We start from the raw sequence: 26858 nt of genomic DNA on the forward strand, positions 1-26858 counted from the left end.
CCACGTGACCCGGAAGTGTCTCCGGACAGCGCTGTCCCCCGGCCTCTTGAGTGAGATGGGCGCACAACCCTAGAGTCTGGCAAGACTGGCCCGTATGGGCAGGGGTACCTTTACCTTTAATGTGCAATGCTCAGAAGGTCTGGGTTCCCTGGGCTTTTACCAGCAGCCTACTTCCCATATTCTTCCTTCAGGGTCCCTGGAGAGCATTACATGAAGGACCAAGAAATTGACTACAGCACGTGGGGTTTCTGGGAGAATGAGCTGGCCCTCTTCTGCTTGACATGCATCTTCCTCTTTTTTGCTTACATGCAGCTCTTGAGAGTAAACCGTTGGAAATAGACTACGGCATTAATGAGCCATTAGGAGAACAGCTACCCTGCTGGAGTCTCTCCTCTATCTTATGAAATTAGGACTTGTTTTTTCTAATTGGTGATAGCCTGCCAAATTAAGATGTTTTTACAGATGAACAATTGGGATTGTGAAATAGGTGTTGTCACGCCACGCTCCTCTTGAAGAGTAAGTGAGCAGGAATGTACCTCCTCTTTGTACATTTTTTTTAAAATAAAATTTTGAAAGTGCCATGCTGCTGTCAATGTGACCTGTTGATTGAAAAACAATTCAGTGGTACTAAAAAAATGCATGTCTTGGTTTGCATTTGGTTCCTCACCTTAGAAGCAATGATTATGAAAACGTTTTGTTCGGTTATGAAGTTAAAAAAGGTTTTCCTTTTTCTTTTTTTACAAAATCATTAAATTTATTTTCTATATAAAGAATTGCATCTCTGTACACACCAGAATTCCAGTCAATAGGCAGGAAAAATACAGTACATCACAATACATACGGGACTCAAATTAATCAGGGATACCAAATATCATACAAAAATATATAAATTAGGAAATTAAATTGGCATTAAAGCAAGCTGCCATTATCTGACTTAATCCAGATAGTGGTTTATAGTAGAAAGGCACAAAAGATTAATCAAGGCCTCCAGAGTGCTTTCCCTAACCCATAAGAAGCAGCATCAAAACATGATTGCACAGTATTTTAAACGACACAATTTGGACAAGTAAGTATTACTTACACAGGCTTCCACCCAAAACTGAACATGCCCACAAAATAGTATGATCTGCAGTTGCCGTGAATAAATCTGCCTAGTGGTAGGACCCAAGTCTTGAAAATAAAAAGAACCTACACAAAATTTTCAAGTTTTTAAAAAGCCTGAATTCAGTCAGCTAATAAAAAACAAAGTAGCAAATATCCTTTGGAAAAAAATTAGGAAATGGCTACTTCAAGCTAACCATCGTTCTGAGGTGGGAAAGTCACCAAAAAAATATTTTAGAGTGAACTTGAGATTGTGGCCCCTGCATTGGTAATCTTACCATGTTCTGAAAATGACTAGAAAAATAGAAAGAAGAAAATATGATTTTATGTTGTTAGCGACATCCTTGCATAGGGAACGTAAACAGCCCTAGTACATAGTCAGTTTGGCTACAATAATTATTGTATTAATTTTCACAACCATTTCCCTCCCAGATTAGCTATACTGTTTACCGTAAAGCAGGAAACTGGCTAGATTTTTAGATGCCACAAGAGACAACACATTTCAAGCTCAAAGCCAGTGAAACTGTAAAGAACGCTCAGAGCAAAAAATTAATTAATCAAGGTCTGGAAAGAATTGGGAGGTTTGTTTCCTAAGGACTATTGTTTGCAAATCACACATTAAGTTCTGACTACAGTCAAGGCACAATGCAAAGGGATGTTAGTCATTTGTCTTTCTTAAAGGAATACCTGGGGATCACTCAGGATAACACATACAGCACCCAGCGCTAGTAAATTCAATGTCCGCCTTCCGTCTCCCTCCATCAAGCAGAGTCTCATTAAGCTTGTGTTCTGCAATTATATCTTCTACTCGGGTGATGTAAAGCAAAGACAGCAAAACCCCAAGGAACTGCAAAATAAAGTGATGAGGATGATCAGAATAGCACCATTCACTAACAGTTGACAATTCCTGCTCATTTGGGGGAAACAATTCTCATTTTAAAGTTTGTACTCAGATAGATATCAAAGGACACAAGCTGAGATTCCTGCACTGCAGGGGGTTGGACTAGATGGCCCTCAAGGTCCCTTCCGATTCTATAACAACTATGCTTCTATAACATGCACCTAGCAACAAGTGTGGATAACTCAGGCATATTGAAATTTGGTACTTGTCCCCTTAAAAACCTTCAGAAAAGGCAGGTGTGGACCCATACCTCTGAATGTGCAGAAATTTGCACTTTGGTGTACTTCACACATGATTTGCACAGTGCCCAAAGTACTAAAAACATGAGAAATGGATCTCAGACCATTGCTGCCTGAGCTAAGGAATTTCACACAGAAAAACAAAGTGTTTTCGGAAAAGCAAGACTTGACAGCAACGAATCGCTACACCATCCAAAGGATGGATGCTTGAATATAATCCCCCAGGAAGTCAATCACTGAGATTCTTGACAAAGGTTAGACAAGAGCAAGCCTTCCCCAAACCAAAATGGAACAGCTTTGAAGTAAGCCAAGGCATTTCCCAAAAGGTCAAAAACAGCCTGACATTTTCCAAGCTACTTTGAGAAATCTCCCTCCCTCCTAGCCACTCCGATCCTCAAAACATTATTGGTGCCAGGATCACAATCCTCCTCCCCTCCTCTTTAATTTAAACTTCTTCGATGGCACAGAGGAAGTGGGAGTGGTGCCCCAAATGCCACGAGAAGAGAAAGATTGGGGTTGCTTCCAGAAGACATTATGCCAAAGCAAGCATTACTCTATACTTCCCAGTGCATCTTCTCATCACTTTAAAAGTCTGGTTCTGAGGGAAGCGAGCTTGTTGCACAAAACCTCCCAATCAACTGCAGTTGTACAACCCAAATTACTCGTTTGAGTATTTTCAGGTGGGATTCAATCGCAGTCTGGAATCCCCCTGGATTTCTCCCTTCCCTCTCTGGTGTGCTGCTAGCATGCCATGGGGAAAACCCCCAAAATCTCATGGGAGTTATACTTTCTCAGAGGACATATGCAATAGCATTTTGATAAGGAGGGAGAGGAAAACAGGAGGGCTTATAAACCCTTTCCTTCCCGATTTGTTAAATGAGGTAATGTTTGTGTAACATATATAGTTTGATGTGCAATGTTTGCCATTTCTACAAATATTTTGTTCGGAAACGCTAATTCAACAGGACACAATCACCCTTGCCAACTGCAATCTTTCAACATATCGTACCATTTATATTAGTTTATCCTTGCCAGGGCTACTTATTTCCAAGACCAGCAGTATAGGAATCATCCAGGCAGTCATCAGAATCATTAACACCAAGGCTGGTCAACAGACAGGCTGAATGCCCAATCTGCTTCATGAAGCAATTTAGTCAGTTGTAAAAATGTTTTCCACAGTGTCATTCATAAAGGATTTTCAAAGGTTCTAAGAGCAAAATATAATTTTATATATATATATATATATATATATATATATATATATATATATGTCTTTTAAATATATGCCCAAGCACTTAAGTTTCACAGGTCTTACTGTCTGTCTTTACGGACCACACTAAAAGGGGTCCAGCTCTACTGCAAACTGACCGATAATTAACAGAGAAGTTTGCCACCCTCTCTGACATCCCAAAACACATATAGGAAACAACTGACCCCATGCCACGCATCAAAGCTGCAAACTGTGGCTCACAAACCAACAAGGAAGGAAGGAGCCAAGGCCTTGTCCTGAATATTTCCTTTTAGAGTCTTGCCAGCCTTACCTGTGGCAGCAATATACCAAGCAGAATGCCAGCCATGATGGCATAGTTGTCCAAAAACCAAATCAGTACAGCGCTTGTGCATCCTCTCACATATATCACGTGTTGAACACTCAGGCGCTGTAAAGTAACAACAGAGAATTTTAAGTAAACAGCCTGATTTGTCTACTGAGACAGTATGTGCCCTGTATTCAATGCTAACAGCCCCACTGAATTTCACACAAAGAGTTTACTGCTGGGATCTGTGGGTTTTATGTGGCAGGTTGAAAATGTCTACTCCATATACTACGCCTCTCCAGATACTAGGACTGAGATCGTCTGAGTGGGTGTTGCTTCCAATTCCCTCTTTGTCAAAGTCCAGACTAATGCCAAAGAGCAGGGATTTTTCTGCAGTGCCTCTCAAAAGAGACTGCCCCTCCAGCCAGGGCAGTTTACTGCTGATGATTTGTTTATAAGATGACACTGGTTGCGTTATGATTTAATTGGATTTTTAAAATGATTTTTTATATAACATTAGGTGCTCTGAGAGATCCCTAGAGCAGTGTTCCCCAACCTTGGGCCTCCAGCTGTTTTTGGACTACAATTCCCATCATCCTTGACCACTGGTCTTGCTAGCGAGGGATGATGGGAGTTGCAGTCCAAAAACCGCTGGAGGCCCAAGGTTGGGGAACACTGCCCTAGAGCCTTGTTTGAAAGAGTACATATTTTTTAGTAAATTACTTTTGAGTTCAAGTTGCCATTCCAGTTCCATTGGTTACATCTTATCCCAATCTTAAGCTGCAAAGGGATGGGAGAGATGGCAAGCAATTCAGTCCTACTTTCAGGCCAACATTACCAGACCAACCACATGAGACACAGGTCTGCGTTTAAGTCAGTTGTTGGCACTAGTGGGAGCCAACACAACTAGTCTTCCTAGCCCAATGGCTCTGTCCCCCGAGTGACCACTACACCCTCCTCAGATTTGCTTGGGTCAGGAGAACCCCCAAAACAGGAGGAAAGGGGGGGAACATTTCATCTGGCAAGCAGAAATGCACACTGCAAATGCAACAGCCGCCTTAGCAGAACATTTAATTCCGCCTAAAATGCATTCTTGCATTGCAAGAAACTTCAACAACAGACTGGTATTTCTGTGCCAGCTCTTACTCACATGCTAGGTCTAAAGAACAGGCAATTCATCTTGCTCCCCGCATCCATGTTTTGTTCCAGTGAAGTCAGCAGTAACCTCACTGCAGAACTACCCACAATATACAAAAATCACAGAAAATGTGTCTATTAAAAAACAACAACCTGTTGCTTGGGCATTTACTCAGAAGTAGATCTGTTTACCTCAGCCTTAAACAGCAGATTGTGGTGTGCCCACAAACAGATCTATTTGTGATGAAGATAACTGGAGCCTTACAAATCATACACATGCTCTTCTTGGCATGTGTGGGTTGCAAAGGCATAAAAAACAGCACAGGAACAAATAAGACATGGAGAGTTTTCCTTTTCTGGGTCTGCAACAGAAATGCTTGATGGTGCAGACACAAGACTGCAAGTTGTACCCTCAAAACAGTAGATCATTTCAAATGGCTTAAAGCTAACTGTATATGGGGGAAAAGATATGTTCCTACCTCTTCGTTCATAGTTTTATATCCACACATGGTATTGATAACTGCTGTCTGGGGGAAAAATATATTTCACAATATGAGTACAGTGAAACGTGAATATATTTATATAGCTTATTTTCAATTTTTGGATAATGCAAACTATGAAATAATCAGTATATATTTGGATGTCTTCATTTTACCAGACCTGAAACAGTACAGTGAGTAAACTGGAAAACAACAGTGACTGTAAGCATTAAGAGCCCCTGCTACGCTTCTTGTGGAAAGTATTTTCAATGCTATTTGGAAGGTACTTTCACATAAAAATGTGAAGTTGGCACAAATGAGTTGCCTACCGCCACAATTATTACTACAATCTCCCGAACTTCAAAAGCTCAAAGACTTACACCAAGCTTCACAATTCAGTTTGCAGTTACACAGCCCTTGATAATATCCTAATTTATTCAGAGTTCACATGTTTCACAAGGCCACAGTTTCTCTTGTGAACAAGAATGGCCAACCTTGAGGGCTGTTAAGGCGCTTGAGCCTTGAATCTTGCCCATGAATGCCACTTATAAATCATAACTCTCCTTACTATGAAACCAAGGCATGAACAAGGATATCCACACAATACTGCTGCTACTGTTGACCAAGTCGACTGGGAACATCTCTTGCACAAACGAAGAAATCACTTAAGAACAAATTTGTGTTGCTGCTGCTTTTTTAAACAATTTTTATTGAGTTTTATAAACAAGGATCATTTGGATATTTAATGATACAAATAAATAGGCCAAGTCTTCTCATGTCAAAAAAATAGCATAATAATTTTGCAGCAATATCTGCAATATATGGTTCATTATTAGTGGTCAATATATAAGTTCTTGGTTTGTGAATTGGTTTAAACTAAAATACAAAGGAGAAACAGAATAGAACACAACAAATCTGTGCTTCTGTTCCATTAATTTCCAGTCATCTCTGCTGAACAACATCCTATATTCTCCTGTAGGAAGTTTCATGTGCACAGCAATTGTACTTTCCAAGTGCCTATACTTGCAACAAAATGTGTGTGTGTACAGTTGTCAAGTTTAGCTCTCTAAACACAGTTTGCATGGAATTCGCTTCTTCCATTGAAAAGGTGGTATAGAAATTAGTCACATGTGAGGCATATTTCAGTGTGGCTTACAGAGAAGTTCCCAGCACCTTGTGCCCTTAGTTACTATTCACAATACATAACACATAAATGCACTGACTACTTGCGAGGTGTGTCCTGGGATGCTCCAGAAACCTGCAAAGGGTCAATAAGCAAGATGAAGGACCTCCGATAAAGAGAGAAAGTCATCGGAAGCTATGACAGGAATCGTTAAATTGTTTTTCTATCATCTAAACCAACTGGCAATGCCAAAGTTGAAAACCTTTGAATAAAACTAGGCATGATTTAAGCTATAGGTAGTTTTATTTTTTTTAAGATCTCCAGCTTTGCCAGGCCATTTCAGAGTGCAAACAGTTACATTTGCATGTTACTGAGCATAGTGGAAGAAAAAGCACCTTTTGTTTTATAGGTAGTGCTAAGCAGAAGGTCTCACCTCAGGTAGCAAATATGAGGTGCATTTTAAGGGCAACAAAATAGGCTGCCTCAGATGCTTCCTTGATGGCAGGAGTGGCAGCAGAGAAAGTGCTTTCTCAGCAACAAAGACTGCAGCTCAGTGATGGAGTTTGTGCTTTGTCCCAGAAGGTCCCAGCCTTAATCCCCAAGATCCTCAGGAAGGGCGAGGAAAGAAACCCTGGAAACATTGCCAGGCAGCATTTAGCTAGATGAACATATATATGGCCTGACTCAGTAGAAGGTGGCTTCCTAGGTATGTCCTAAAACTGGGAATGATGCTGCATACAGGCTTCCTTCAGCAGTGGCTCTTGGTGGCTGTCATCTTTCTGAAGATGGTGCTGCCCTAGGGCCACTGCTCTAAAGCATCCTCCAGGTGTGAGACAGAGCGTTGTGACAGATGTTCCACGCAAAGATAAGTGCCTGTTCTTCAACTGCAGCTGAGCCCAGCTCAGGCCCAGGCAGTACAATTTCCCAAGTACTGCAAATGTACACAGAACACAGTTGAATACTGGATTGCCCACCAATTCTTGTCTTTCCCATGATGAGCGGGTTGCCACCCTTCTGGGGTTTGTTCAAAGTGGCAACACACACACACACACACACGTATAAAGTATATTTAACTTGCCTCCTAAAGCAAAAAATAATAATAATCACAAATTGCAAAGGAAGCCATAAAACTGCTCTAGAGTTTGGACATCAAAGCTGCCAGCCAGCTAGGATCTTCCACAGGCAGATCTCCTCCTTTCAGGATCTACCACACTGAACACCTGCAGAACTAGGCAAGAGGGTTGGAGGGAAAGTTATGCCTGTTCACTCGCAGGGCAGCAAAACAGCCTCCGCCATTCTGGCAATTGTAAGACTGTGTGCTCTTTAATCAGGGTCAGTCCGTCTGCAGAACCGCTCTAAGCAATTACAGGATATGGGAGTAGCACATAGGGCTGCCAACTTTTCATTTTAAGATCCTTGGCTCTGTTCTGCTAAGATGTGGGAGGAGGCCACTGGACTGAGTCAGGTCATTCCTAATCCTGCCTTCCCATCAGATGGGAGTTAGTCCTGTCAAGCTCTGATAGCCTGTGGAAGGAGAAATTGAGCAGACTGTGCCCAGGCATCCCCTCCTAGGCTCTATTGAGCAGCGCCATGCCAGAGGTGGCAGAACATAAACACGCTTGGCCCCAAAAAAGTTCCTTGGCAAGCAAATTTGTGGGCTGCCCCCAAGCTTGGCTGTGATAGGAAGCTGCTTACACCTAGGTATCAGTATCTGAATCTTATGTACTGCATGAAATTTGTCCAAAGATAGAGACACTGCCCTCACATATTAACAGTACTTTTCCATGACCAGAGAGTAAATGACTAATTACTGCTCACATCTGTACATTTCCAGTGCAAAAGCCAAGTTGGTTTTGGAAACATGTCAAGCGGCTAAGATTTATTCATCTTGATTTATTTTTTAAAGACTGTCGGTGTGGCATCCTCCAGACAAATGAGTGTTAACAAGACGGTGCTGCAAGATTTCAAGGACTGGTTCTGTGATATACGTGGTAACATGTTCTCTTATAACCTAAAAAGGCCAATACTATTTATAGCGACATTACTGGTTTCATTTGGTAATAATGAAAAAAGAGATGCAAAAATATTTTGCTAAACAGCGTTCCATTATCACCCTCTCTGTCACAAAATCTCAATGGAGCGTCAATTTTTAATTCATCCAAATGATGTTGAGCTTTTTATTCTATCATACTGATATGATGTTATTACTATGCTTTCTTTGGAAACATTTCTTAATGGTTATTTTTGATTGGTCAGGAAAAGGTAACATGGTATAATTAATCTTTCATTCCATAAACAGACTAGAAGAAAATGGATATAATTCTTCATTTGCTTCAAAAAATATTGGGGGGGGGGGGGAATCCAGTACTTAAAATATTTGTAGAAAACCAACACAAATAAACCAATTTATTTTAAAAAGGATTCCTAGAACTTTTCCTTTTAGGAAATTGTACTGAAAGAGCCTGTTATCCTTACCAAGGCTGTTTCTGGGTGATCTGCTTTTGTGTGGAAAATGTACACTTGCTTACCATTTGTTACACATAGTCTAAGTGTGCACTGATCATATCAAGCAAGATGAATCACATAACGAACCCTTCCGTGTACAGATTTCCATTCTTGGTGGCAATCTTAGCTTGCCAGACTGATTTTCTTTCATGGGGAAAAAAAAATCATTTGGTGAGATGTGAGGAACAAACAGGTAACTGCAAAATTAATCCGGAATAATAAATAACTTTTACCTTGTTTGTGACACAACAAGAGTAAGGAACTCCACAAGCTAGTGGTCCTGGGGCACTGCAGTCATGGTACTGGTTTTCTGACCAGTCTTTAAAATCTTCACCACCACAGCACTTGAACTTGGAAGAGGGGGGGAAAGGTGTTACACAAAGACAAATCCTTGTTGCAGAAATTTAGAACCTTATTATCAGTAAGAAAAAAACCTCGTGATTATTATAGAGGCTTCATGTCCTAATTTCTCATTATTATTATTATTATTGGCATGTGTGGCGGTGCCTAACATTATTTACTAATCACAAATTTAAATGTATGGAACACAAAACCACTGAAATGTGTATTGTTTGCAGCTCTATTCAGGGGCAGGAAGAGCCTGTAAAGAACTCTGTGAGGAAGTCTCAAGGCCTGATCCTACCAGATTCCAAAGCAATCCCTATTTCACTTTAGAACCCCAAATTATAGGTATAAGGGAGCCTTCCCCAACCTGGTGCCCTGGCTGGACCTGATGTGAGTTAATAGTCCAAAACATCCAGAAGACACCAAGTTGGGAAAGGCTGACCTAAGCAATATGTTGCTTTAAATTTATGCTATATGATGTCTAGTCTGACTGCAAAAAAGGAAAGATAAACACTAAAGCAATGAATGTGTAGGGTTGAAATAGGAACAAAAAGGGCAGCAGCTATCTAGCCAAAGTTCTGAATACTGTGTAATTTATTTGTGTGTGTGTGTTTAATTTAATGGCTAAAATATCATGAAATCCCCATACATTTTGAACGTAGCATCTTCCTTCAGGCAAAACAGCCAAAGCCAAAAGCGGAGATCTGCTGATGACTACACTCCTGAAGGTCAAACTCAAAAAACATTTGGATTTTGATGCGCTATTTACAATAAGCATCATAAAATGATTGAATAAACTTTCCTTTGCATCATTTGTGACCTTCAGCTTCCATTTGCTGCATCTAAATTTTCTCAGACTATGCACCACAGAATTGTCCCAGATTTTATGAGTATCATTACAGAGTAAAAGAGAATAGCTAATGTAATTTCATTTATAAAACAAGAACTAGAAAACTAAACACTGTTAACCAATCATTAATGCATTAACTAAACATCTCATTGGAAGGGACCTAAACAAAGATAAACCAGATACTTACGAGAACTCTAAAACTTTGTGTATACATTTAACAAAAGGGAGACTTGGAAAGCTATGAATTAGTACATGCCTAAAACAATTTCTTCCTGACTTTTTTTTAAAAGAAGCCTGTCCCCTTTAAAGAAATCTTATAAGAAACATAATTCACCACCATGGTCTTCTGAGCAAGCCTCATTGAAATGAGCGTTAATGTTTATGCACACCTCCCTTCGTTACAATTTAGTTTGCCCAAAAGAACCTCTCTTCTGGGTTGTGTCCAAAATCTTCACTATAAAGTCAAAGTTGTCTTTTAAATGTTGGGAGTTTTCATCTATATATCTATACACATGCTGTTCTCTGTATGTTAAAAAATATCCAACTTTTCCGTTTCATTTAACATCTCTGTAGCTCAAGGCAAAAGCAACCCAGTAAGTATTTCAACACAAACCAATGAGTCAATTAAGCATGCTATGGCATAAGACACAGCCGTGGTTCAAAACAATTTCTAACTCTCAATGGCCTATTTCCCTCAGCAAGGGTTTCAAGTTCCGACAAACACCTCAGTGCCTGAAAATTGTTTGTATGGAAATTAAATCATAAGATTTGTAAGCAATTAACAGAGCCATCCAAACCCCCAACTCACCATGCTGGAGAGGGTCTGAATGGAGGAGAGATACCCTTGCCCAGCTCTGCCAGCCTCTACCAGTGGGGGGGGGGTCCACTGTCAGCAAGGAAGCCACCCCAGCACTGAGCACCCCAACACATCCACCTGAACAGCAAATAGCTGGAAGCTACTGCTATATTGTAGCACATGGAATCAATGAATAGCCTACTACTGTTTGATTAATTTGACATCCAAAAACCAACCTCCTTTTGAACAAAATCCATTATGTTTTTGAAGTCCAAGTCATCGTAGTAATTCACAATCCCTTTTCGGATGTTCTCATTTACAAAGTCAATTGTCTAAAGGGAAAAAAGACTAAATGAAATCAAGCACACATCATTTGAAAAGAAAAAAGTATAAGCATGCACTCATACCATCCATAACTGGCAACAAGTTTTAACAAGTCCATTCAGCAGTGGGGCTGAGAATGACTGTAATGCTTTTTAGAATCTTAGTTCTGATAAGCTGCTACAAAAGGAAATGAAAGAGAAAAAATTAACATGCTGTAAGTTCTCACACTTCCTTTGGTATCTTAGAAAGGTGATGATGATATCTACAATTTAATGTAAGAATCAAAGGCAGATTACGGGTCAATAATGTGTAACTGATTGACAGCCCTAAAAATAAGCAATATGCAAGAACTAGTCTGGTATTAGGCCCTGTCAATATATAAAATTGTAGGAAAACAAGAACCTACTCCTGCAAATGTCTGCTTACGGTTTAATAGTTGTTTTCATGCAATAAATGTGAAACATCTTACTTAGACCACTATGTAGGATCCACAGAACTAACTTAATGAAAAAGTGGCTTTGTTACAGGATTTTTGCATTTTCCCAGCATACCAACTGGAGTATTTTGTAAATGGGAAAATGTGATTTTCCCTCTCATTCACATTGCTGCGTGGAATACGGTTATTAACTGTTGGACAATGCCTGCAATGTATCATAAGTAACAAATAATACATCCTTCCAATGCCCATTTTGTAGCATTTGGGTTTTTTCCTTTATTTTTACTGCTTTAGAAGATAAAAACTCTCCCACTATACCATTCCAACCTGGAGATTGTAATCTCTCCCTTCAACAAGTGGTGGGTACCAGCAAGCTCTCCTCTCCTCCAATTTGTCCGCACACAGAAAATAATTTGAAGATTGCATACGCCCCTACCACAGACACTATCTCCCTGCATGCCCAAGCACCCAGAAAATTTCCCATATAGGGGCTGGGCACCCACAAAATGCAGGAGCTGGCACACAGGCTCCACACCCCATGGAAAGAGCACAAAGTTCAGGCGGGGGGTGGGAGAGAGAGTGTGGAGTTCGGGCAGGAGGGGAAGAGAGAGTGTAGAGTTGGGGTGGAAGAGAGCACAGAGTTCGGGCAGGGTGTGTGTGAGAAAGAGCAGGGAGATCAAGCATGGGGTGGAAGAGAGAGTGTGGAGTTAGAGAGAGAGAGAGTGAGTGTTTTGGCAGGAGTCGTCCTGTCGCCATGCTGCTGGAGCTTGTGTCCCGCCCCACGCTATGACGTCATGACACCACAGCGTGCATCATGATGTCATGGCATGTGCATCATAATGTCACAGTGTGGGCAGGGGGCAAGTCGTGCTGGGCACCCACAATGTGGGGCCCAAATCAGCACCGTTGTCCCCAACATCTAATGCTGGAGTACAAAATGGTTCTTTAAAACAAACAAAGAAACAAACAAACCAGAAAATACCTATCTCTCACATGAGTATCATTCTAATAGCAGGATACACCCCGTAATGGCTAAGTTCTTGCGAGGCCCAAGATGTGCTCAGGCCGAATCCTGTCTCCATTGGTGCACCATTCCTTTTCACATAGATACAATATTCGGTTTGAATGGTGGGAAAATGCAATATTCAAACAGAAATACTACTTTGAGGAAAGGCATCTGAAGGTATAGCATCATAACCGAAAATTTATTATGTGTGTGAGGGGGTCCCTATTATCTCAAACTTTTATTCATTTCACTATTATTAGCAAGCGATCCCTGAGTTAGACATTCAAGGTACACAAGCCTTGTACCTTGTTTCCCTGAGTTAGACATTCAAGGTACACAAGCCTTTGCAAATCAGAGGACTTGTACGTCAACTTTAGAGACAAAACAGGCTTGTCAGGCCAGCTCATGCTGCAAGAGGAAACACCAAGCTCCACGCTTCTCCAAAACACTAATGGCTCAGAATTGCTTACTAGCTCTTGGAACAGGCTGACCGAAACCTACCTGTAAAATGAGAAGCTTGGGGGAAGGAAGTAATTTACATCTCCACCCTTTGGGCCTAGCCAGAATGAGTGTATGCCTCATTATTACAAGTTAAGAAGGGACATTACAGTGCTGCGGGTAGGAATTTATCCATGCCTTGTGGAACTGATGCTCAGGCAAGTTAAAAATAGTTGTGGACTTTTAAGGATGCTGCTGCTGAAATTCCAAGTTCTCACTACGCAGAATGAATTGCTCTTGCTCTTTGCAAAAAACCTGCTGTCCAATTAACAAGTCTGCTCTATCCCTCTCACTTTGGAAGAGACTCGGGTTCTCCCACGTGGTCAAGCAGTTTCTCTTGGTCTGGGGGGGGAGCTATATTCCACACCCCAGAATCAATTATGATATTCCTGCCCCTCACTGGGTCAATGGGGTCCATCTGCCAGTGCTTAGAGCTATTTTCAAGCTGTTGTGTGTGAGTGGGTGGACGCAAACAAGCAGAAACCGATCGCCTCTGAAGCATTCTGTGCAGGCTGATGAAGGAAATTAAAACAACAGTTGACTGGTACCATGAGGCATTTTTAGACAGGGGACAACCACAAGTTATCACCCAAAGCAAGAAGCTTTAGAGGTGCTGCTGAGTGCTCTCTGGACTAGAGCTGCATGCCTGGATGAAAGCTTCTGAACACTGGGGCTTGAGGCACATCTACAGCTCATGATTCACCTAGCAAGGAGGGATGGTTATTCCAATCTTTGGCTGGGGAGCCACAGAATGTGAGAAGGGAGGTTGCCCTCCAACACCTGAGCTAACTTCCTCTGCTCACATTTGTTTGATTTGGCTATTATTCCGCAGTTCTTCTGATTGTTATATTTTAACATATACAACCTTTTCACCAACTTACTGTGCTTCAAGTCTTTTCCCAAGGCATGGGAGCAATGTGATACATGTCTTCTAAGAAGAAAGTAGGCCCTCCTGACTTCAGTGGGACTTACTCCCAGGTGAGTGTGTGCAGGATTACAGCCTAAATGTCCTGTATCGTGTTAGGCCACAGGCAGAGAGCCAGTGTGAAGCTGCAGTGGTATCACGCTGCCTGATTTGCAAATCTCCGAACAAGGTAATCTGACATCTTGAAAATGTTATTGCATTTCTCCATTCTGAAAAGAAACTTCACATAACATAATCTAAGCAATAATGTATTGAGTGATATTTGATGCCTATATATTGTGCTCGTATCCAGGCTGCACAGAGGCAAGTTGTCTCATTCTATCGTATTTATGCTACTGCACACATGCAAGGCCAGCAGGCAGACTGGAAGCTTCAGAGGGGTAGCGGACTGCCAAAGACAACTTGTCGATCCTTATCTTCCTAAAGCACTATGAAGTTATATTCTGGCAACACTCAAAGCTATTCCCAGTTTATGACAAAATGTTAGAATTGCCAACCAGTTACAGAATCTTTAGTTTATTAGCTACCAGGCTTTTAGCCTCAGTTAATGTTCATTTTGCCAATACTCAATTATGGGTGTCTTTTGAAAATACTGAAGGAAGTGCAAGGCATCATATACGTATTTCCTTCTTTTTGGAAGTAAAGACCATCTTTCTTTCTTTCTTTCTTTCTTTCTTTCTTTCTTTCTTTCTTTTCCTACTACAGTAACACACAAGATTCTTTAAAGCCTGAAAAATTCAACCAATTGGCCCTTAACAGGAACTTCCCTTTTGCTGCTGTCCAAGTCTCCTCTGGAAGACAGAAAGGGGAGCCCATTGTGAACCATCTAGCCTGGTGATGAGCAGCCCCCAACCCCCTCTGAAATGTATTTAAACCAGTGTGGGCTCTTGGAGTGCTGTAAGAGCAGCACTTGAAGTGTGTTATTAGCTTCATTCATACATATTGTTTAAGTCTAACTGTTGAGGTCTAATTGTTTCTTTGTAATACTGAATTTATCCTATTCTGGTTGAAAAGTTTTTGCCTTACTTGAATTCACTGACATTGACATTTGGTTACAAACTGGATTTTCCCCAAATGTTGTATTTTTGATAACTTAATGAGTTGCTTTGGGCACAGCTGACGACGGAAAAACAACATACATACAAATAAACTGAACTCACAGCCTACTGAACATATAGTGTGGTATTAGGCACTGAATCTAACTTCCTAAGAATCTCATATTTCATTTTTTTAAATGGTAATAGTTTTAGCCTTTAAGGTAAAAACATGCACTTTGAACTGTGGAAAACACCTGCTGAAAAGCCAGAAGGATAAAAAGAGTTTCTATAGCTGGCAAGAGTGAATATTGCAGAATAAATTACACAAAGTAAGAAATTATGAAAATTTGCTTGATTTCAGTAAGTTACGTAGTTGTTTAGGGCACAGAATCAGGAGTGCCAGAATGCAATTTTATTTTTACAGTAGTGTTTGCAAGCCCTGATTTTGTTGCAATCTTGCTACTCAAATACATGATCTTCTGTGACTCTTCCATAATAATCAGTAATTTTGCTTTGAGATAAGTGAGTACTGGTTCCATTTTTCCATAACAAATAGGGAGAAGTTTTTTTAAACTAGGCATTTTCTTGAATATTTCAGTTTTCTTACCTGATTCCTGAACATTAAGGCCATAACTCCACCAATTAATTCAATGAGCAAACAAATTCCCAAGATGTACATGAACTGCAAAAGAATTTCAAAAATATTACGAAAACGTACAAAATCTAAAATCTTCAGCACTGAAATCATGACTCATGACTTCCAGGGAAATTAAGCAACTTTTAGAACTGCTGTAGATGAGGCAGTGCCACTGGAGCACTTGCCACTGCTACTCTGCAGAGACCCATGTGCCTCGGGGGTGATCTTGTCTCTCAACTACTGAGGATGAGCAGCAGGCAGCAGCAGCGGTACAGCACAGGAGATGAAGGCAGACCTGTGGCACCACAGTCAGGTCCCTCCTCTCTTGAGTTCTGTGCAGCACTCATGTTTTAGACTCTTATTACGCAATGGACCGAAGACCTTAATGCCCTTGCTACATTCAAACATACTTTTTACAAACAAAATCCATTTTGTTTGGATACCTGTTCGCACATTTGAATATAGTGAAGTTTACTGAGTGGTTAATGTGAGGGGTGTTATTTTTCTTTCTTCCCCCTTTTTTGTTTATAAATTTACAAGGCTTTGAAATCGAAACATGCACCACTGGCTGGTGAGGGCAACTCACTAGAAGGGAAACACAAATCATCGCAATCTGGCAAACATAAAGGGGAGGGACCTTCCCCCTGTTACATTTGATCATCAAGGAGACACTTGTGGCATGGGGGCGCTGCAGCCAGCACCATGCAAGCACATACAGTGGAACCTCGGGTAACATACGCTTCAGGTTACAGACTCCGCTAACCCAGAAATAGTACCTGAGTTAAGAACTTTGCTTCAGGATGAGAACAGAAATCGTGCGGCGGCAGCAGGAGGCCCCATTAGCTAAAGTGGTGCTTCAGGTTAAGAACAGTTTCAGGTTAAGAACGGACCTCCGGAATGAATTAAGTACATAACCAGAGGTACCACTGTAGTTGCTAGGTGCCAAAGTACAGAACAGCTATTTGATTTGCCCATCTTAATGTTTCACTTCAAAACTTAGTTCCCTTTAGTTAGGCAGATGCTTTCTATATGACCTCTCAGAGGTCAAAAGGGTCAGTTCTTTTTCTGTCGTTTTATCAGAAGATTGCACACAATATATTCACTTACGAAACAGTTTCCTAACTGATCTTCAGAGAATTTTCCGAGTTTCTTCCTTGAGGGGATCAATACGTTTATTATTAAGCAGGTGGCAAGACTTCCGAATGTTGCAATGTCTCATAGGCCTGCTATGATTCTTAGTTCTGAGCTTGTCATTTTAAAATCATTGGTTTCATGGAGGCTGTGGTTTTGTATTTTATACTTTGGATTTCGTCTCCTTGGTCAGCTTTAATAAACACCTGACTGAGTGTTGCAGAGCGAGTGGGCTGCTCTAATATTGTAATCATCAATTCACGTGCATACATGAGATTGGCAGTGGAACACCCCACCAGAGGCCAATACAGTGGTACCTCAGGTTACATATGCTTCAGGTTACATACGCTTCAGGTTACAGAGTCTGCTAACCCAGAAATATTACCTCGGGTTAATAACTTTGCTTCAGGATGAGAACAGAAATTGTGCAGCAGCGGCATGGCGGCAGCGGGAGGCTTCAGGTTAAGAACAGACCTCCATAACGAATTAAGTTCTTAACCGGAGGTACCACTGTAGTGTTAGTGAATTCTTGCTGTTTACTTTTCATTCTCAACATTGCTCTAAATTTAATTTGCATATTGATTGTTTTACGCATATTGATTGTTTTACTGTTGTTGTGAAAATGTCGATCACTGGTTCTACCCCAAAAGGAATCATGGTGCTACTTTAGATCAAAGGGCTCTTTTCATAAATAAATACGTTATATAAAAATATGACACATTTAAAAAAAACCATGTAGATGGACAAAGTTCAAGCATACATGCTGTGAAAGAAACCTCTGCTAACCTGGAGGCAGTAAATCAATGGACTTCAGTTTAAATAATAAGTAAATACATTTTGTGAATGAAAATATTTTATCCTGACCGCTTTTAACATCAAGCTATGTAAACACATGTTAAATATTTGTTAAATATAAAAACATTTTGTATGCCTGAATTTACATCGCATTTTTCTTACTTTTGTTTAAGCAGGCTTTTTCAGTTACACCCACATTTTCTCTAAAACCATGATTAAGTGCCACTAAAGTAAAGCGTTTGCCTTTGACAACTTCGTTTACACTGGTTAAATTAGAATCCATCTTGTACTTTTCTTTCTCTCTGCTATTTATCCAAAGAAGGAAGTTATTAGATAAGCTGTCTTAAAGCTGTTTACAGAATAGAGAACAAAATAAGTTTTATAAACATCAAGTTCAGGTTACAAGTAGACTTCTACTTATATAAAAGTACTTACAGCTTGAAGAAGGCATAAGTTGTCCCTTAAGGAAGCCAACACACCCACGAAGGAAACGAGGAACATTATAATACCTAGGAGTATCAGAAGAATGGCTGGAGCTAAAAAGGCACTTTCAAGGGTTTTATATTTCTGTCTTTCAACTTCTGCATAAATGCCAACGGCTAAGACAAACCCTCCTAGCAACTGTAACAGAAAGAAAGAGAAAAAGTGTTTGTTATTGTTGTTTTCCAAACAAAACCAATGGCTGTATTTCAAACTGACTTATTAAAAAGAGAAGATCAAATTACTGCTTATTTCACAAAAGTACAAACTAGCAGGAATCTTGAAAGGTGGAATTGATTTTTTTTTTTAAAGCAAAAACCCTTAAACCAGGTACAGCAAACTGGGAGCATCAAGCACACAGCATTATTCTGTCTGGTCCCTAAATCAGGGGCAGATTGTATTTCCAACAGGCCATGTCACAACCAAAACATTATTGAACTGTTCTGTAGCCGAACTGATACCACTGATACATTTCCAGAAGACTAACTGTGTTAAGTCCACTTCAGCCAAGAGTCTTGTGCCACTTTCATAAAAGATTCATACTAATAAAACAATATCATTTTATTAAAAGGATAATTGTGTTAATCTTTAAAGTGCCACAATACTCGATGTTTGTTTTTATTGATAATAGTGGTGCACAAGGTAGCCTTACACTTTGGTCTTAATGGCCTTATAGGGACACCCAAGCATACAGTAAGGTTGGTAGTACAATATCTTTGAAAACAAGCATTTTGGTTTCCCTGTGAATGTCCCAGTCCTCAAACACTCTGCATTTCAATTGGGACAGGTGAACTAATGCCAGTGTACTAGTGTAGCCTTATGAGGCTTTGCCCTCGGGTGGGAAAAATATTGCGCCCGGGAAAGGGAGATGGGAGTCAACAGACACTCAAGGAATAGTTTCGGAGAAAAGGCTTTCATTTCTACCATCCATGAACTGGTAGAAGGAGCATGAGTCCTGCCCATGAATTCCTCTGAGCATGAACAGAAAGCTCCCCTGTATTGGGACTCTTTTGGACTCTTGGCGCCCTTCCCAGGAAAGGGGGGGGGGGGGAGAGCGGTTCAGCATGTCCAAGAACTTGCAACTAGAATGAGATAAGATTCAGTTCTCAGGCTTGCTTTGAACAGAGTCTATTCATTAGCTTTTTGAAACCTTCTTGTGCTGATAAAAGTAACGGTTTTGCCTTGCAACAGCAGAGCAAATGAGCAGATGCTTAGCTGCTGAGAAAATGATTTTGAGAAGCTTTGAGCCTGCTTTGGGGGGGGGCGGTTTACTTCGGGCCTAGGTGGGGTCACCTGTCCTCACCTTCCTTCACTAGAAGAAGCAAAGATCACCAGTGTCTAAGCAATGATTCTTCAACATCAACTTCGTTGGACTGGTCATGTTGTGTGGATGCCTGATTATTGTCGTCCAAAGCAACTACTCTATTCTGAACTTAAAAATGGAAAGTGTAATGCTGCTGGTCAACAAAAGAGGTTTAAAGACTATTTAGATGCAGTGGTTTGGTCCAGGGTAATATTTCTTCTGTTCTTGTTCTACCTGAATCAAGCTAACAAAATACATGTGAAAAGGATCTAGGAGTCTTGGTTGACCACAAACTTGACATGAGCCAACAGTGTGACGCGGCAGCTAAAAAAGCCAATGCAATTCTGGGCTGCATCAATAGGAGTATAGCATCTAGATCAAGGGAAGTAATAGTGCCACTGTATTCTGCTCTGGTCAGACCTCACCTGGAGTACTGTGTCCAGTTCTGGGCACCACAGTTCAAGAAGGACACTGACAAACTGGAACGTGTCCAGAGGAGGGCACCAAAAATGGTCAAAGGCCTGGAAACGATGCCTTATGAGGAACGGCTAAGGGAGCTGGGCATGTTTAGCCTGGAGAAGAGGAGGTTAAGGGGTGATATGATAGCCATGTTTAAATATAAAAAAGGATGTCATATAGAGGAGGGAGAAAGGTTGTTTTCTGCTGCTCCAGAGAAGCGGACACGGAGCAATGGATCCAAACTACAAGAAAGAAGATTCCACCTAAACATTAGGAAGAACTTCCTGACAGTAAGAGCTGTTCGACAGTGGAATTTGCTGCCAAGGAGTGTGGTGGAGTCTCCTTCTTTGGAGGTCTTTAAGCATAGGCTTGACAACCATATGTCAGGAGTGCTCTGATGGTGTTTCCTGCTTGGCAGGGGGTTGGACTCGATGGCCCTTGTGGTCTATTCCAACTCTATGATTCTATTCTATGATTCTACTTATTTTCAGCAGCCTTCTTATCCAACATTTTAGAAGAGAGAAAATCAGTTTATCCCTGCTACATGATCATCCAATTCAAATTGAATATGATTTAATAAATATTAATACAGTATCTAAATTTGTTAGGACTGCAGCACATGGGGATGTTTAAGCCTTCCCTCCCCTCAACCATGATCTTGGTGGAAATATTCCCCACAGTGCTATTAGCTCTGGGGTGAAAGATCCTGTCTCCATATGGCCCGAGTGACCAATACTGAATTGTATTTTTAGAGCTCCCATATCTCAACACACTCACAGCTTTCTCCCATCAATAACCAAGAGAGCCGGGGAACTAAGGGGAAATCCTTTTATATATAAAGCAGAAATATAAACCATTGCATTTATCAAAGTTAAAAATAAGCATAGCTTTAAAAAGGTCTCTTTTCCCTCAATAAAAATTCCTCTGAGGAAGAAAAACTGCCAAAGAAGGCAGTTTAAAATAAACTGAGAAAGAAGGAGTGATCCTCTCACCAATCTTTTATGACAAAAGTGTATTGGCTGGGAGAGGCCTCTCCATTTGAGGTTCTTAAGTCGCTTCTTTCTAAAAAAGTCTGACTTTTGGTTGAAGCCTTCATCCATAAATAGGAATGTGTGCAAAGAAGTGCCAGCCTTCCTGGGCATATGTGAGCTGGTTATAACATAAGGCTTGACACTGTGACATTGAATGACCAGGGTGGAATCGTGTGTTGTGCAAAAGCAAAGCTTTTGACCAGAGAGAATAAGGAGGCATGTTTGTGCATTTCTCGGAATATGCATACACTGTATCTGTGGATGGGAGGCGGGGTGCACAAACAAGCCCCGCTTCAAAAGCCTCATGCATGTCATCCTGAGAAGCATCAGGGGTTCAAACATTTGTCCCTGCCCCCATCCACACTTAGGTATTTGCACATTCAGGGAAATGCCCCTACATGTCTCTGCTGTATCTTGAAGGAAACAGCCTCCTAGTCATGGAGATGTAAGGTATGAGGTGCCCCAAATCTCATTTTGGGTTGCCAAGATGTTACGAAATTCAGTTCCCCATTTAGGCTGCTCATGCAGCTCTCTGTTGAACTGGGAACTAATAATAAGGAACTGGGAACTAGGGACCTACATCCTTGCCGCCTGGAATACAGATAACTTTAACTGTAAATAGGAAATCAGCTAGCGTCACACAAAAGTAAGGAATTTCCTCATAAGGATAAAGAACAGCATGAACCTTTAGTGGAATTTCAGTCGAGGATCTATTAGCTGTGATGCCTAAATAGAGTGAAGAAAGTGAGTAATCTTTAAGATGATATCAGCCCGGGATCCTCTAAGACACCTTCTGAAGATCCAAACAGTTCCAGCTAAACTTGAGCCATTAAAACAATACCCACATTTTTCTAAAATGATTTTTAGCATTATTAAACAGATCGGCAAGTTCCGTCCCCCAATGTAGGTAGAATGATGCTGATGAAAACTGGAATTATCCGGCAGTGATTCCTATAATTAATACACAGAAAGCTACAATGCACACACAAACACAATTATAAGGCCTCTACATTCACACTTTTAACTGGATCTTAAGTTTACAGTAGTTCCATGACCCCAACGACCTCTTCAACTCACTTCAGTGAAACAGAACAATATTTTGACAGAGCAACTGCTACCTAACCTTTCATCTCATTCAGCTTACTCACTGTTGAGGCAGCCATTATTGCCCAATGAAAGACTCTAACGATACCCACAAGACAAGTCTTGTTTTCTTTTTCTTAAGAAGCCCAGGAGTCCACCAAAATATTTCATATTTACAAAGCAAGAGTTCATATCCAGAATGCAAGTCCTCTAAACAATGAAAGCACAACAAACGGGTGTTAACCGATTCAAAATGTGCACTCTTTTCTTAAGAGATCAAAATGCATTTAGTCAAGCATTTTTTGCAAGAAACCCAACAACACAACTTAAAGGAGGTAAGATCAGGGGTTGCTAACCTCTGAGCTACCACATGTGGTTGAACTCCAATGGCAAGCATGATGGGAGATGGAGTGCAGCAACACCTGCAGGGACAAATCTTACCCACACCTGAACTAGGTTGTTCACCCAAAATTGGCCAATAGTTCACCAACAGACCCCAATCTACCCTCTTCCATCTACTTCCTGATGTTTACTAACCATAGTTTGCCATGATGTTAAACAGAATTTGAAACATTGGTTTGAAGATGGTTTGCAAACCATGATTCAGAAGTTAGCACAAATCATAAGGTGCCAATTTGGACATCACAGCAATGTGAGCTAGAAAAACTCAGAAGTGGAGGAGGGGAGGGAATAAGAGCATGTGCAAACTGGCAAAGGTACTCCCAGCCACAAAATCATGGTTGGGCATTGTGTGTTAACTGAGCTACATGCTAATTAAGTGGTGTTGTGTATTGATTGAGCGACAGTCACAGATCTGAAGATACAATAATGAACAAAGTAAGGGTCAGTTCAGACTTAATTATTCCTAGCTTCATAAACCATCTGAAGAAGTGTGCATGCACACGAAAGCTCATACCAAGAACTAACTTAGTTGGTCTTTAAGGTGCTACTGCAAGGAATTTTTTTTTGTTTTGACTATGGCAGACCAACACGGCTTCCCATCTGTAATTCATAAACCATGAAGCCAAGAACGAGTGTCAAAACCTTTTGCTCCTCTTTTGCCCCTCCCATTGCAAGTCCTCTTCAGTGCAGATATCTTGGTTTGTTTAAACTAAAGCCCCTCTTTTCATCTTTAGCTTTAGGTTAATTCCTGGCCCTGGAATAATGTACTGATTAGTAAGCAAACATTAAGCCACAGTCTCTTATTTCATCTAAACAGGGAACTCTAGTTTAAACAAACCAGGCTCTCTAGACCAAAGCCAGTGCAGAAGAAGAGAGAACTGTGTGTGTATCTAACACTCCGCATAAACTATTATTCATAGTAACAGAGAACATTATGTCCAGTCCAGATCCTCATGTGTTAATGGTTAATTAATCCAGTATAAGTATGAATACAATCCAAAGTGACAGCTGAACTGTCTTTCAAATAGCATGAAAGCTTGGGGTTTTTACTGGAATAAGTCTTATTGGGAGCAATATTATTCAATCAGTCAGTCATATTACACTGTCACTGTGTAATAAGTGTTTTACAAAGAACAAGCACACACAGATCCCTGTCCCAAGGTGTTTAATCTATATTCAACACAGCAGAGAGAGAAAAGGGAAGGGAAGGAAATGGTGGTGATTGTAAACAAAACAGGCTGTTTGAATTAGACCTGCAAGCTCTTATCAATTCATCCATGTGACTAATTGATTAAATATTTCCTTATAGGTTAAAATTCCCCCCTCTACTAATGTGGGGTGTGCCACAAGCAAAAATTGAGACTTTGAACTCAGAACTATGCAGGCCACATAAATGCATGGTTTTTATCTTCTTCTGCACTTCTTAACAAACCTGTGTGTTTGCAATGTTGGTTGCAGAATGATGGGTGCATGACAACACAAAAAAAGTTAAGTATATATACAATTTTCAGAGACGATTTCTATTTAAACAATTTTTACTGCAAAAATGAATTATTTTATTATTAATGGTTCGACAGAACCAGAAGCAAATTTCAGGGCAGGAGGAAATGACAAGGAAATGTGACCCTGCCTTTTCTAATAGCCACTGCCAGCATATGATCGCTTTAGAGAAAGGCAGCAGGTGTCACAAGCACTTTAATGCCTTTTTTTCCTTCCTCGACTGAGTCAGGGCACTAGTTTGCCAAGTTAAAAGCCTACAGTTAAATTCACCGCACAAGTCAAGCTACAGCTATTCTGACCGCACCCCTGAAGGGTCTCCTCCGTTACATACTTTGAAATCGGCGTTATTTTAAACCACGGAATAGCCTCCCACTGACAAAAAAATAAAAGCACGTGCTTATCGAGCGAGCTGCTTGCTTTCCCGTCACTGGGTGGGATTGGAAACCTTTGCAACTGGACGGACCGCCCCGGCGTGTTCGGAGGAGGAGGAGGCGTGTGTGTGTGTGTGTGTGTGTGTGTGTGTGTGTGTGTGTGTGGTTTCTGTGTGCAACTCCCTCAACAACAACAAAAAAACCCCTCAGATTCCCAAACGCTGCGGCTGGGCGGCGCGTTTCCTGGTGCTTCTTTCCAGCAGCCTTACCCGCGTCGCACCACACCTGTTGCTAACAGGTCGCCCCGGTTCTGTGAGAAAAAAACACTAAAGGCAGCAGGAGGGCATCCCTGGGGCAACCCCGCGCGGGCACGGAGGGGCATTTCTCCTCTCCCCCCCCCCCCCATGGCAGCTCCTTGCTCGTCGCCCCGCTTCCCTTCTTTCTTGCCTGCCCCAGCTCGGCGGCTACACCCTACTACAGGGGAGTTGCTGTCGCCGCCTGACGGAGGTCCGGCCCGCCCGCCCCTCGCACTCACCCAAAACACCGTGGAGTAAGTGATGAGCGTGAATTTGAGGCACAGGTAGTTGAAGCGCGCGCAGTAGCGGACCTGCTCCGAGTCTCCCGTCGACCGCGCCATCCTCCTCCCTCGGCCTGCTTCTGCCGCGGCCCGGGCGCCTCCCCTCCGCCAATAATCCCTCCGCTGCCGCCGCGCTTCCTGCTCCTCCCGCCCGCCCGTAAACCACCTGCGGAGCCCCAGGCCGCGAGCTACGGCGGCGGCGGCGGCGCTTGCTCTGCTCTTCTCTGGAAGCGGCTCGCCTGCGCCAGACGGCGGGAGGAGCCTGCCTGTGTCCCCGAGGGCAGCCGGGAAGGGAGAGACGAGAAAGCGACGGCGCCCCGGCTTCCTGGAGCGGCAGCTAGTCGGAGACTGCGCCGCTTTCGCACCTCAAAACGAGCCGCAGCTCCGGGGATTTTTCGCGCCCTCGGAGGGGCTCCCGCTGCGCTTGTTTAAGCTCTGATTGAATCGCCGCAGGCTGCGCGTTCTCATCGAGCTCCAGCGTCTACACGTGTGTGTGTGTTTCTGACACTTGATTACTATGCTCCATTGCATCGGATGAAGCAGACGTTTAATCCACAAGCGCTGATGTCATAATAAATTTGTCTTTCACGTGCGGTGGCAGCCTTAACAGATATCGTTAGATGTAGGATGCAATCGTGCCCCCACTTACTTGGGAATAAGCCTCATTTCAACTAATGAAGGCAGCCCTGTTTACGGAAATTTTTAATGTTTGATGTTTTACTGTGCTATTAATATTCTGTTGGGAGCTGCTCAGAGTGACTGGGGAAACCCAGCGAAATGGGTGGGATATAAATTATTATTATTATTATTATTATTATTATTATTATTATTATTTCCGAATAAGCATGTGTGGAAATGTGCTGTAAAAGCCCCACCCCACTTGTCTTGTTGTTTTTTAAATAATATTTTATTAAAGTTTTCTTGGTTTACAAAGGTATGTGCAATGTCTCTTTTTTCAAGTTACGTTTTCCATAGGTCAGTTTCATTTGTTGAGACATTAGGGTTACATTAGGAAGAAAAAAGAGGAGAACAGGTGGAGGGCCCCCCGCTTGTCTTGTTTACTGGAGAATTGGTGTGACTGTGATCAGTGGGCGTTCCTTCAAAGGTGCCACTCTTTCTCTTGACATATGCAATGGGCGATTGTCTAGAATCAAGTAAGCTGAAAACCATTCACACCAACAACAGAAAAAATGTTCCATTGTAGTACAGTGGTACCTCGGTTTAAGAACAGCCCTGCTTACAAATGATTCAGTTTACAAACTCCGCAAAACGAGAAGCAGTGTCCCGGTTTACAAACTTTACCTCAGTCTAAGAATGGAAGCCAGAACAGTGGAAGGGCACCGGCTGCGGGAGGCCTCATTAGGGAAAGTGTGTCTCAGTTTAAGAACTGTTTCAGTTTAAGAACAGACTTCCAGAACGGACTAAGTTCGTAAACCGAGGTACCACTGTATACAGATGTCCCGGTTTTGTTCCTAGGATTGTGAATTTAATGTTGGCATATTGGATGAAGATGCTATAGGACTCACAAAGTGAGTTCAAGCACTCTCCCAATGGCAAATAGCAAGAAAAAAAATGTGAATTGTTTTGCTGTATTATTGAGCAAACATGAAGAGAATATGTGATTGATATTAAGCTAGCTGAGAAAAAGAAAGAAATGCCTCACTCTAAGCCCTACACAAGAAAGCTATTTTCTTGAGGAAGAATAGCTCATTGACACTGCTAACAACTGCTGAATTTGTTCTTGCCCACTTGCCAACAAGCAAGCAAATGAATGAAGGAATTGAGGAGAAATGATTTGCATTATAGAAGCTGTGAAATCTGAAAGTGTCTGATATGAAAACATTTCAATGGT

At 41.5% G+C, this 26858-nt stretch overlaps 2 protein-coding genes and 1 long non-coding RNA gene across 9 annotated transcripts in view; 2 read left to right on the forward strand and 1 right to left on the reverse strand.

Moving 5' to 3' along the window:
- LOC114597205 (broad substrate specificity ATP-binding cassette transporter ABCG2-like) overlaps nt 1–581 on the forward strand; it is a 29521-nt gene extending 28940 nt beyond the window's left edge. For all 7 annotated transcript variants that reach the window (XM_028729468.2, XM_028729466.2, XM_028729464.2 and 4 more), the window contains one exon: nt 192–581. In XM_028729468.2, coding sequence (XP_028585301.2) covers nt 192–339 — 148 coding nt within the window. In that variant the 3' untranslated portion in view covers nt 340–581. The remainder of the gene's footprint in view (nt 1–191) is intronic.
- Nucleotides 582–723: 142 nt separating this feature from the next.
- On the reverse strand, nt 724–25370 carry TSPAN15 (tetraspanin 15). Its single transcript, XM_028729471.2, has 8 exons — nt 24965–25370; nt 18236–18421; nt 15845–15919; nt 11248–11343; nt 9254–9370; nt 5393–5440; nt 3783–3899; nt 724–1948 (listed from the first exon to the last, which is right to left on the reverse strand). The coding sequence occupies exons 1-8, from the start codon at nt 25064–25066 to the stop codon at nt 1796–1798; spliced, it is 894 nt and encodes a 297-aa protein (XP_028585304.1). The 5' UTR covers nt 25067–25370; the 3' UTR covers nt 724–1795.
- On the forward strand, nt 13092–17224 carry LOC144328043 (uncharacterized). Its single transcript, XR_013393268.1, has 2 exons — nt 13092–14253; nt 14906–17224. It is a non-coding gene; the product is annotated as an uncharacterized LOC144328043 (long non-coding RNA).
- Nucleotides 25371–26858: the final 1488 nt, after the last annotated feature.

This window comes from Podarcis muralis, chromosome 6 (assembly GCF_964188315.1).
Source record: "Podarcis muralis chromosome 6, rPodMur119.hap1.1, whole genome shotgun sequence".
NCBI lineage: Eukaryota > Metazoa > Chordata > Lepidosauria > Squamata > Lacertidae > Podarcis > Podarcis muralis.

Bases quoted from the DNA above. Each gene is read 5' to 3' on its own strand.
- TSPAN15 (XM_028729471.2), bottom strand. From the start codon at position 25,066: ATGGCGCGGTCGACGGGAGACTCGGAGCAGGTCCGCTACTGCGCGCGC. The intron at 15,920-18,235 runs GTAAGTACTTTT...ATTCTTTTGCAG, and splicing joins ACTTATGCCTTCTTCAAGCT to TTCATGTACATCTTGGGAAT. The intron at 9,371-11,247 runs GTTGGTTTTTGG...CCCTCTTCCAAG, and splicing joins TGGATTTTGTTCAAAAGGAG to TTCAAGTGCTGTGGTGGTGA.